This window comes from Mauremys mutica, chromosome 24 (assembly GCF_020497125.1).
Source record: "Mauremys mutica isolate MM-2020 ecotype Southern chromosome 24, ASM2049712v1, whole genome shotgun sequence".
NCBI classification, from domain to species: domain Eukaryota; kingdom Metazoa; phylum Chordata; order Testudines; family Geoemydidae; genus Mauremys; species Mauremys mutica.
Window position 1 is genome coordinate 11,340,686 of NC_059095.1, and position 12,655 is coordinate 11,353,340.

Here is a 12,655-nt window from a genome sequence, read left to right on the forward strand (position 1 = left end):
AAGTTACAACGATCTAAGCGCCGGTATGGACAGCACTATGTCGGCAGGAGAGTTTCTCCTATTGACATAGCCACCGCCGCTTGCGGGGGCTGGAACAATTAAGTCAGCAGAAGAGCTCTGTCCCGTTGGCTTAGAGCGTCTGCACTAGCAGCACTACAGCGGTGCAGCTGCATTGGTGTAAGCTCCATAGAATAGCCATAGCCTAAATCCTGGGACCTAGAGTTGTAAAAGAGCCTCTACCCTTTTCTACTCTGAATGAAGGCCAGGGGTCTGGACTTCAGCGGGCAAACAGATTGATTTTAGAATACTTTGTATCTGTACAGGCAGATGTCCCAAGCAAGCCAGTCATCCGGCCGTACCGCCCACCAACTGCCCAGGAGGTCTGTTACCGGCGGATTCAGCTGGCACAGCAGCAGGCGGCACAGCTGGCTGTGGCAGTCCGAAGGGCTTCTCTTGCCTTGCCAGGAGAAAAGAAAAGGATTGCTCACGTGCCAAATGTAGCGCTTTCCGCAGCAGCAAAGCAGAGTAAGTCACCGCTCGCTCCATTAACCGCTGTCCTTTGCCTTTCTCCTATTAAAATGACACTGTCTCCTTAAGAGAATGTGCTAAAGATAATAAAAGCGCCAGGTGTTTTGCAGCGAGAATACAGGAAAATGGAAACATTCCTCCATTTGAGGTAGCATTAGCCAAGTTCAGATCTGTGTGTGCTGGGCCAGAAGTCAGGAATGTTGTGATTTTTTCCTTTCCTTTCCCCTCTCCTCCAAACTGAAAAATCCCATTTAACAGGGTTCAGAAAAGAATTTCATGGAGGATAGGTCCATCAATGGCTATTCGTCAGGAATGGGTGACAGGGGATGTCACTTGAGGATTCCCTGTTCTGTTCATTCTCTCTGGGGCACCTGACATTGGCCACTGTCGGAAGACAGGAGACTGGGCTGGATGGACCTTTGGTCTGACCCAGTATGGCCATTCTTATGTTCTTACGTTCATTGTTTGTTTTCTCAAAAGTAAGAGACTTTACGAAGCGCACACACGTTTTATGAAATGAAACAAAATGCATGCTACGTGATCCATGTCATAAGTGTATTTATTCCTCAACCATGTTGTCCAAAATAAAAAGCTTTGCTATTCTCTTAGCAAAACAAGAATGCTGTTAGTAACTTTCCTCTCCCTTGACTAGTTAGATCTAATGCACTTTTGTTTCTGCCCTTACATACCGATACATTTTTACCAACTTATTTGCTTTTTCAGTATCTAACACGGGTAGGCAACCTATGGCACGTGTGCCGAAGGCGGCACATGAGCTGATTTTCAGGGTCACTCGCACTGCCCGGGTCTTGGCCACCAGTCCAGGGGGCTCTGCATTTTAATTTAATTTTAAATGAAGCCTCTTAAACATTTAAAAAACCTTATTTACTTTACACACAACAATAGTTCAGTTATATATTATAGACTTATAGAAAGAGACCTTCTAAAAACGTTAAAATGTATTACTGGCACATGAAACCTTAACTTAGAGTGAATAAATGAGGACTCGGCACACTGCTTCTGAAAGGTTGCTGACCCCTGATCTAACAAACAAAGTTCAAGACAATTTGAATATCCTAAAAGCATGCTGGACTCATGCTAAGCTGGTTGAACAGTAGTTCAGATCTTCTAAAAATTGACAAAATTCTGAATGCGGTTGGTCCTGTCTTCTGTGACTTTACTTCCTCAGTTTTCCATCATTTTAATTCAGTGACCAGTGGCACTATTGCCTTCACAATCATAGTTACGGGGTAGAAATCTGGATCTTCAGTTTTAAATGCTGGAAGAGAAGGAATGAACTTACGTTCCACCAGCCATGATTTAGCCACTTCTCCTGTTCAGGGGTTTAACCTATAACCTTTGTATTTGGGATCAGTAATATTGGCAAAATAATGAAAAGGTTCTGTAATTTCTCTGAATGGCTTTTTGATTTTATTTTTGTATAGTTCCAATTTTTTTTATTTGTTCAAGCCAAATTTTCACTGAGGCTCTGACAGTGGTATCATCCACCTGTAGTCTCCCAAGCCCCCCTGAAATATCTACTTTTTAAAATGTAGTGCCTTTCTGTTGAGTCCCTTGTATGCATAAAACGTGCATTATGCGTTGTTAAGTTTTCATGCTCGTTGGAAATGTCAACATACTAGTTCTAGTTGCATGTCAGTGTATAGAGTACCACTAGGCAGGGCATCTGTCAGTGTGACTCTTTCTAAAGCTAGTTAGCAAACCAAGCTTCCAAACAATTCAGAACTCCACCTACCACCTTCTCTTCAACATTCAGGGACCATTGAATCCTCCCGCTAGATACTCTTCTCTCTCCAGTCACAAATGACTTTGTCCATTCCATGTTCACATAAATACTTCAGAATGGCGCAAGTTCAAAAAGTAGAAAAATCTGAGTTGACTTTTTTTCTGGATAAAAGTTTTCACAGCACTCTAAGCATTACTTTCCCATTGTAAGACCCTCCTGGGTATTGTCAGTACTACAGATATCCTTAGCCCATGCTGACTGCAAAGAAGATCTGGAGATTATAATCTAGAATCCTCTATTTAGGAGTTTTTGGGTGAGAAAAGATGTTTTAAAAATTATTGGGTTGTTTCTTGGAAAAACAAACTCTGACATCTATTTCCTTCTGCCTACAAAATCTATCCTGCCATGTGTGAAAAGAAAGCCAGCCACTTCTCCATGTGTGGTGTGAAAGCAACATCCTCAAACAGCATTTTAAAGGGGGGAAAATTGCCCCAATATATTAGTGGCAAGACGCTCTTCTTGCAGGTGTGTTTTAGAAAGGCTGTTTTTGGGGAAGAGGAACTACAAAACAATCTTCTTAGTCCACTAAGGTTGTTAATAAACTTGGGGTTAAGAGGGATGTTGGCATATATTTTTTTCCAAGACTCAAATCATTACACAAGTGAGACATAATATGAAATAAGCTCAGCTGAATATTGCCAACTGTATTGAAGGGAATACAGAAGGTGGAATTCTGGCCCCACTGAAGTCAATGGGGGGTTTGCCATTGATTTCGTTGGGGGAAGGTATTTCACCGCCAGTGTGTTCACCCTATTGCTTTTCTGTTACCATAATATTGACTCATCATGAAGTGGTTTCTGCTGCCTAGCTTTCATGTTGCAGATGTCAGGGTATTCTGTGTCCTTCCTCTCCTGCATTTGTGGCATCATTGAGATCTTTTTGTAATGGCTTTTCTGGTATCTGAGTGTCCATGGTAGTGACTGAGTCCTTAGCTTAGCCTCTCTGAGCCCGTCCCTCTTGCTGTATCACAGAAGGCATTATTTCAGGACGTGGACAGGTACTTCCAACAGCAGTCAAGAACTCTTCTGGTTAGGTGATGAATGAGCCCACCTGAGACTCTTCAGAACACCTTCCGATGCTGTTAGGGCTTATTCACTGGCTCTATGGATATGGGGAAAGCGGTGGATGTGCTATATCTTGACTTTAGCAAAGCTTTTCATACGGTCTCCCACAGTATTCTTGCCAGCAAGTTAAAGAAGTATGGACTGGATGAATGGACTATAAGGTGGATAGAAAAGTGCCTAGATTGTCGGGCTCAATGCGTAGTGATCAATGGCTCAGAGTCTAGTTGGCAGCTGGTATCAAGCGGAGTGCCCCACGGGTTGGTCCTGCGGCTGGTTTTGTTCAACATCTTTATTAATGATCTGGATGATGGGATGAATTGCACCCTCAGCAAGTTCACAGATGACACTAAGATGGGGGGAGAGGTAGATACAATGGAGGATAGGGATAGGGTCCAGAGTAACCTAGACAAATTGGAAGATTGGGCCAAAAGAAATCTGATGAGGGTCAATAAGGACAAGTGCAGAGTCCTGCACTTAGGAAGGAAGAATCCCATGTACTGCTACAGGCTGGGGACCGACTGGCTAAGCAGCAGTTCTGCAGAAAAGGACCTGGGGATTACAGTGGACGAGAAGCTGGATATGAGTCAGCAGTGTGTCCTTGTTGCCAAGAAGGCCAACGGCATATTGGGATGTATTAGTAGGAGCATTGTCAGCAAATCGAGGGAAGTGATTATTCCCCTCTATTCAGCACTGGTGAGGCCACACCTGGAGTATTGTCTCCAGTTTTGGTCCCCCCACGACAGAAAGGATGTTGACAAATTGGAGAGAGTCCAGTGGAGGGCAACAAAAATGATCAGGGGGCTGGGGCACGTGACTTATGAGGAGAAGCTGAGGGAACTGGGGTTATTTAGTCTGCAGAAGAGAAGAGCGAGGGGGGATTTGATAGCAGCCTTCAACTACGTGAAGGGGGGTTCCAAAGAGGATGGAGCTCGGCTCTTCTCAGTGGTGGCAGATGACAGAACGAACAAAGAGCAGTGGTCTCAAGTTGCAATGGGGGAGGTCTAGGTTGGATATTAGGAAACACTATTTCACTAGCAGGGTGGTGAAATCCTGGAATAGGTTCCCTAGGGCGGTGGTGAAATCTCCATCCTTAGTGGTTGTTAAGGCCTGGCTTGACAAAGCCCTGGCAGGGATGATTTAGCTGGTGTTGGTCCTGCTTTGAGCAGGGGGTTGGACTAGATGACCTTCTGAGGTCTTTTCCAACCCTAATCTTCTATGATTCTATATTCTTAACTGTTCTTCCGGCCCCATTTGAGGACATCACATTCATGCATTCCTTATTAAATAAAAGTGACTATTTTATCACATCAGGTAGTGTGGAAGAAGAAGAACCCAAGAGCATTTACACGGATCACAATGAGTAGGAGTGTGACTGGATTTAACTTCTGCCACTGCTCTTTGCACTGGAACCAAGATGTCTGTAATTCTGACACTAACTCCCAAGTCAAAGACTAACTGTGTAGCACTTTGCAGCAGAAACTTCCACCGTCATCACTGCACGGGTTGGACACATCACCTAATTTGACAGGCCCACTGAGTTCTTTCTCCATTGACATGGCAGATAAGCACAAGGAATGAAACTTACGACCATTCCTGGATCCCAGTGTGCAGTGCAGTCCTTGAGCTCTGTGTGCTCAGTCTGACAAGTAAAAATGTGGATGGAATTTCTGTCTAAAATCATATTTTCTGTACCTTGTAGTCACTGTGGGCATTAAGAAAACCATTCCAGTCAGCAGCGTTACAGCCCGCAATGGCTCTGAGGCACCTGCTCTTACTCTGAAGGCCCGTACGCTAGCTGGCATGACGTCTAAGACCACTACTACTGCTTTACAGAAAAGAATAGCACACGCTCCCAGTCTACAGGTAAAACAAACTCTTGGCATATCAAACCCATCTCCATAGTATGTTTTTTCCCTTCATTCCACACTGGTTTGATTGCATGTAACTGTGTGCTGCTGCAGGCTCCTGGAGCAGTGAGATTCAGCTAGCTGCTTCCATGTTCTAACTGAGTTTCCCACTCTTACTGTGTTTGCCCTACCCAGGATTACGTAACTGCAACATTTAGTGGGGCAGCAACGTATAAACATACAAGTACTTCAGCAAATGCTTCTCTCATCATTCGACTCAGAGTGACATTGAGGGCAGAAGTGGTTTCTGTCCTAAAAATAACCTTTTGAAAGCCACCTGGATGTATCTGCAACCGAATTCTAATGTTTAAATATACTGTAACCTTATACCAATCTCTCATCTTGTGCCTGTACCCTGCCTGTACTGTCTGTGTAGATTTGTAGCTGTTTGGGGCACAAACATTGTCATCCTGTGTGTTTGAAAAGTGCCACTTATGCTACAGCTCTCTGTTGTTGGGCAAAAAAGGTGCATTTTCATCTTGTTAGCTCACTTGAGTGAAGTCTACACAGAAAAGCTTTAGTGTTTTTTAGTTTTACATAAGGTGTGAATTTAAACTGGACTAGTTATACCGGTATAGCTCTCTTTGTGGACACTCTTATTCCAGAATAAGAGTGGCTTTTTTAAATTTAGCTCAGGCTGTGTCTACACTGCCACTTTCAGCGCTAAAATTTTAGACTTTCAAGGGTGTGAAAAAACACACCCCTGAGCAACGAAAGTTTTAGCACTGAAAAGCGCCAGTATAGACAGCACTTTATCGCCGGGAGCTGCTTGTTCAGGATGGTTATTTTTTATCGCCAGGAGAGCTTTCCCCCGGCGATAAAGCATGACTACACTGCCTATGTCACAGCGCTGTGTAGAAATACCATCAGACTCCTTCCCAAGTGACATCAACTAAATTGGAAAAAGGCACGTTGAATGAGTGTCCACACAGGAAGTTATACTGGTATAACTGCATCTGTTGAAAGTTGCACCTTAGGTTATGTTGGAAAAAGTTTCCTATGTAGATAAGGCTGTCACTTAACTAGCAGTATGAGTGATTTTCAGTGGTGTTAAGTTAACTTCACTGAACAAACATGACTGACAGAAGCACCCTTTCTGCCTATCAAGACAGGGCCAATGGCACTCCATAAAACAAACTTTCATCCTCATTGGAGCAATTGTTGCTGCAGGTCCTTTTCACCCCCCCAGTCTCTCCTGGTGCACCTCGGCGTTAACTTACAGCACGTGGGCTATTATGTTCCTGGGTTTATGTTGGGTGGTGGTGTGATGTGGGCATACAGTTTGTGGGAAGAGACTAAAAGCATATCACTTGTGATGTAAGCTGGCATTTAGAGTATGTCTACATAGCAGTTATTAGGTGTGATTGCAGCACAGGTTGGCATACCCAAACTCGCTTTGATCTAGCTGCTCGACCAACAATAGCAGGGAAGCCATGGCAGCATAGACTAACTGCTGGCAGGATCCTGGGCAGGGTTGTACCCAGGTAACTAGGCTGTACCTCTGCTCATGCTGCTGTGGCTTCTCTGCTATTGTTGTTCAAGATAACGAGCTCAAAACTGGCTTGGGTGTGTTTGCCTGTGCTTTAGTCACACCTCTGATTGCAGTGCAGACGGATCTTTTTAGGACAACGGCAGTGGTTGGTTGTACCCTAGTCAAATACAAAGAGTATTTTTAGTCAGTATTCCAAGACAAAAATCGTTAGGGCATAGAAAGTGCATATCCGTTACTTAAGGGTAAAAGTCCTTACAAGCACTTTGTAGTTGGCACACACAAAAATGTACAAAGACAGGAAATTCAATGGCGTAATTAAACTTACGAGAACCCCAAATTGCAAGTATGGAAATTCAGTTAGGTTGCCAAACTATCTGAATTCAGCCCCTTAGCGTGTTGCCAGCCTCCCATTTTCCCTTCTTTGCAGGTGGAGTATCGGAAATGTGCACCACAGACCATTGGTTTTATGTTTGGTTTCATACAGTCATGTCTCCGATACGAAGTGTGATGCTTTGTCACCACACTAACCTTGACTCTTTTAATGTAAGTGCTACTATTTTAATGGTCTGGGAAGCTTTTCTATGTAGACATACTAGCTTTGTGTCTAATGCCACTGAGGCTACTTGGCTGCCTTGTGGAATCTTAAGGCCCGATTCCACATGGCTGTAACAAAACATCATAAAAATCTCAATACCTCTTTATAATAAAAATACTGTGGGGGACCAGAGCAGTTGCAAGTGTTATTTTTGCGACTGCAAATGACACACGTTGTACTGGGGTTTGAGAAGGTTTTCAGAAAGGAAGTCACAGCACTATTAATAACACCTGGGAAACATGAGATACCCAAAGCAATTTGTTTCTCAAGCCCTGCACAACCTTTTATTCCTTTCTTTTTCTCTTTAGAGCGCTAGTTTAAAGAGGCCCGTTATTCCCACTGAGTTTGGTGCCAAAGTCCCAACCAACATTCGCCAAAGGTACCTCAATCTCTTCATTGACGAGTGCCTGAAGTTCTGCTCTTCCTCCCAAGAAGCATTTGACAAGGTCTGTGTTGGCATTCGCTTTTCAGTATGAAGTTTAGAGTGGGGGATTTTCTTCTGTTTGTCATAATCATTTTGGGTTTTGTTTTCTAGCTGTGCTGCAGCCAATGCTACTTATTCAGGGGTGAAGTAGGTTAAAAATGCATGTGATCCATAGAAAAATGGCAAAGATTACAATTCCAGTGGAATTTCACCTCGCTCCCTGCTGGGAGATCAATGCATAGAATCATAGGGTTGGAAGGGACCTTAGGAGGTCATCTAGTCCAACCCCCTGCTCAAAGCAGGACCAATCCCCAGACAGATCTTTACCCCAGTTCCCCAATTGGCCCCCTCAAGGATTGAACTCACAACCCTGGGTTTAGCAGGCCAATGCTCAAACCACTGAGCTATCCCTCCCCCCATGCATGGTTCTAGGGAAATCTCTTCCAGGTTTCTGGCCGAGACTTTGAAACAACCAGAGCCAGACTCTAGAAAATCCTTCCCAAGTTTTATCCTGAACCCAGAGCATGCTGGTAAAGGCCTTCTGGAGATTCAGTCTGTACAGATATGCATATGCTGCAGACATGATCTGTAAAGCTCATCATTCATGTTACCTCACTATTGAGTCTCGGTGCCTTGATTTTAAGGAGCCTCACAGTGACCTGCTAACATATCATCAGCATTTCCTGAGGCAGAGTTGAGAAAATCATGTGCTTTACTTTGAGAAACCCTAACCACTGAGGTCAGTTGGGTAAATTCAAAATAACATGCCCCGCGTGTCTGGTGCAAAACTAACTCTGTGAGGATTTTTCTTGTGGCATCTCTCCTTGCCCACTCCCAGTAGGAAATGTTCCTATTGCAACCAGGGCGTGGTTCTGAGGGTGAATGGGTTCTTATCTGCCATTCTGGATAACCTCCCTTTTTGCCTGCTTCATACCTCTGTGCTTTCATGCTGCTGCAGGAGGACTAGTGAGCAAAAAACGAAGACAGCGTCTAGGCGGCGCTGTGAATCTAGCTGTGAATGTCTAGAGTTCAAATGCGTCCCCTCCATGACCTGCTGTTAACACTGTTACCCCACAAGTAGGAGGACCCAAGACAGTTTCTGAACTAGTGTCTCTTGCCTTGTATCTTGGCACATTGCTTCTGAAACCCTTTGTTGGTGCCAGTTGCATGGCCTCTGTCAGTAGACAGGATACTGGGCTAGATGGACCTTTGGTCTGAGCCAGTATGGCCATTCTTATGTTTTTATAATCACTTTGCTATCACAAGAGGGTACTGTGTTCAAGAAGACTCACGCTCTCACACAACTAAAATCGAACACGCTAAAGGAGCAGGTGGTAACAGACTACGTTATTTGCAGGCTCTATCAGAGGAGAAGGTGGCTTATGAACGCAGTACCAGCCGGAACATCTACCTGAATGTGGCAGTGAACACATTAAAGAAGCTAAGAAGTCTAGTGCCCAATTCCCCGCCTTGTGTAAACAGTACGTACTGCACTGTGGATTTTCAGATCCAAAACCATGATGGGATTAGAGCCAGCAGAGTGAAACACATTGAAAAGACAGAGCTATTTCTCAGATGCATTAGGCTTGAAAGGCAAGCAACTCGAGTTAGCTTTATAGCCTTGCAAGTTTTAATAGATCTCCTCAAGAGGAAAATCCTGCAATGCTTTGTTGGCTGTCTATACCTAAATGGAGATAATGCCAGGAGGATGGGTGGGTTTTTTAGCACAAGTTCTTTAAAATGAAAAATCCTGCTAATGGAGTAACTTTCACATGGTGCCTTCAAAGTGAGAGACTCGTCCATCACCACAGAAATCTGTTACACGCATTAAGCTTCAAGAGAGAAAAGAAGAGGGTTAAGACATTTCATTATTGGCTCTTGAGAGGGTACATTAAACAATCAATTTGTGCTGTTCTTGTGAAAAAAATTTCTGATCTCAGCCCCCTCCCTTCACTCCCCCCCATTACTTTCACAGCCATTAGTCAGCTAGGCTGAACTTTGGGAGGGCTGCCAGTTAATGATTAGTAAAAAGCACCTGTGAACCATTATCTAATGTGTTGCACATATTCCCAAGCGACGAGGTTCTTTTTTTAAGAAGGGTGAAAGATTCAGGCCCTGTCTACACTACAGGGGAAATTCGATCTAAGCTACGCAATTTGAGTTACGTGAATAGCGTAACTCCAACGTAGCTTAGATCTACTGACCGCGGGGTCCACACTATGCGATGTTGACGGGAGCGACTCCCCCTACTCTTCTCGATCCGGTGGAGTACAGGAGTCGACGGGACAGCGATCTGTTGTTTATTTAGCGGGTCTTCACTAGACCCGCTAAATCGACCGCCAATCCATCAATCACTGCTCGTGGATCCCCTGGTAAGTGTAGACAAACCCTCAGTGTGGACGTCTGGTCAGCAGGGACTTGGTGGTGGAGCAGCCTTGGCCCTCTTGGTGGGCCATGGCGATGCCGTTTGTCAGTAAAGGAGGTGGGGGGTGTCTTTGGCAGAAATGCTGCAGAGATGAATTCTTCCTCTCCTCCCTGCCCGGGAGCTTTTCCAGGAAACAGCCTCACTTTCCTAGCTACACAGCCGCTGCAGTGCGTTCTCCTCCGCATTGCCCCCTTTCACTCGCGGCGTGTTTCTGCCAAATGGGAGTGCTGTGCAGCAGCAGAGGTCATGGTTCCCATGGCTGAAATAAAGCCTGCAGCGTGGTTGCAATGTCCCCTGTATGCGAACAAGATCGTGCTATCCTGTCGCACAGGATTGTGTGGTACAGAGCAGCGAGCATGCGGCTACCGGGGGTATACTGTAGAATGGTACAGCTATGCTGGCTGCCCCTGGGAAAACCACAGTAGGCTGACAGTATAGGCAGCAGTTTTCCTGTGACAGATAGGAGTATTCCAATGAACAGGCCAGCCCTGAAAGCATCCAACAAATTCCAGCTCCTGAAGTAGAGAGAAATTCCAAGAGAGTAAACCGAGCCATCCTTTCTCCAGCTACCCAACCTGTCTGTACCCAAGCTTCCCTCTGTGTGTCGTGCCCCAACCCCCGGAATAAAGACTCTACTGTCAAAAGGTGGCAGCTGCGGATTTGATCCTTTATTGTTCCTGTTTCTCTTCTCCCCTCTCTCGGCAGAGACCAGTAACAGGAAGGTGGTGTCCCACGAAGCTGTGCTCGGGGGGAAACTCGCTGCTAAGACGAGCTTTACGCTAAACCAGTCAGGGAACTTGCGGGCGGAGGACTTGACGGGTAAGTCCCTTTTTCTCTAGTTCCGTATCTTGCAAGTCAGCGGTGAGAATATAACATAGCTGGAATAGGGGAGGGCGGCATCTTGCCGATCCATGAAGCAACGTGACTTCGTCGTCGGGTCAAAGCTTTGCACGTTATCACTTACCGAACGGTGCAAAACCTAAACTGGGTGCTGAAGTCCATGTAAGAGCTGCAGGCTTGTTCGCTCCAGTGGCATGTTTGGCATCCACCCCCAGCCCTTGAGGAAAAAGGAGTCCACCTCTGGCTGATGTGCACTCTAGCTGTCCTCCCTCTTCTGGGCCGTACTTTTGAGGTGAGTTCATTAATCCTGCCCAGGTGGTTTTGATGTAACATCAGCAGGTGGTCAGAAAACTTGTTTGATGTGTTTGGATTTGCAGATGCCTTTTGGATGCTCCATATCATCCATTTCCAGCACTGGGAGTTGCTTTTGCCTTCTTACCCCAGAAGGTGTGCTTTGCATGTGGTTATTTTGGATCCATCACCGTAAGGGGAGATTGTTTGTATTCAGTGTTTGTATTCAGGGCTCTCTTTCAAACGGTTTACCAACATTGTACTAAAAGGCCCAATTGTATGCAAAGGATTGTGCCACTGGCATTATCGTTGTTGGGTCGAATCGGTTGTGCACAACTCAGTTGCCAAGAGATGTGCAGTAGACAGGCTGTTGGGGAAATCAGAGAAGAGCCACAAAAACTACTATGGGGCTGGAGGGATTGACATATGAGGAAAGCTTAAATGGATCTGTGTAGCTCAGGTAAGCAACAGAGTGTCTTCTTTGCTAAGAAGGCTAACGGCATATTGGGCTGCGTTAGTAGGAGCATTGCCAGCAGATCGAGGGAAGTGATTATTCCCCTCTATTTGGCACTGGTGAGGCCACATCTGGAGTATTGTGTCCCGTTTTGGGCCCCCACTCCAGAAAGGATGTTGACAAATTGGAAAGAGTCCAGTGGAGGGCAACAAAAATGATTGGGGGCTAGGACACATGACTTATAAGGAGAGGCTGAGGGAACTAGTATTTGAAGGGTGTAAACACAAAGCATAGAGGGGAGTTACTGAGTTTGGTACAAGGAGTTATATCTAGGCATAATAAAATGAAATTAACAAAAAGAAAACCTTGCTGAATATAAGGAAAAAACTCCTGAGAGCAAGATCGTAAATGGCTGTGGGTAGCCTCCCAAGGGATGTGGTGGAAGGCATGTTGCTTGACACACTTAACCGTATAATGGTGAAAACATTTTAAAGATTGAAATAATGTATCAAGCTCCCAAGTGTACAATCTAGCCACTGAGATGTTCTGCAGTCAGACCCTTTTTGGAATGCCTTAACAGTTCTAGGCCAAAATTTTGAGACATAGGTGCCTAAAATTAGTTGCTGAAGAACTATACAAATCAGGTCATATATGTACGTGCCCAGTGTTGCCTTGGAGTCTATTTCCCTGGACTTAGAATTGTTTAAATGCTGAATAGAAGACGTAGAAGCAAGTTTGAGACAATGGGAGACTCTATGTGAGATGTGATGAGTAGCACAGCTGCTGCATAGAAAATGATTAGTACTCCTGCTGCTTCAGTGTTGCGAC

The 12,655-nt window shown here is 45.0% G+C and overlaps 1 protein-coding gene across 2 annotated transcripts in view; it reads left to right on the top strand.

Moving 5' to 3' along the window:
• Positions 1-12,655, top strand: part of REXO1 (RNA exonuclease 1 homolog) — a 75,477-nt gene that overhangs the window by 36,167 nt on the left and 26,655 nt on the right. For both annotated transcript variants that reach the window (XM_044998727.1, XM_044998728.1), the window contains exons 4-8: positions 324-525; positions 5,099-5,262; positions 7,702-7,839; positions 9,175-9,298; positions 10,948-11,061. In XM_044998727.1, coding sequence (XP_044854662.1) covers positions 324-525; positions 5,099-5,262; positions 7,702-7,839; positions 9,175-9,298; positions 10,948-11,061 — 742 coding nt within the window. The remainder of the gene's footprint in view (positions 1-323; positions 526-5,098; positions 5,263-7,701; positions 7,840-9,174; positions 9,299-10,947; positions 11,062-12,655) is intronic.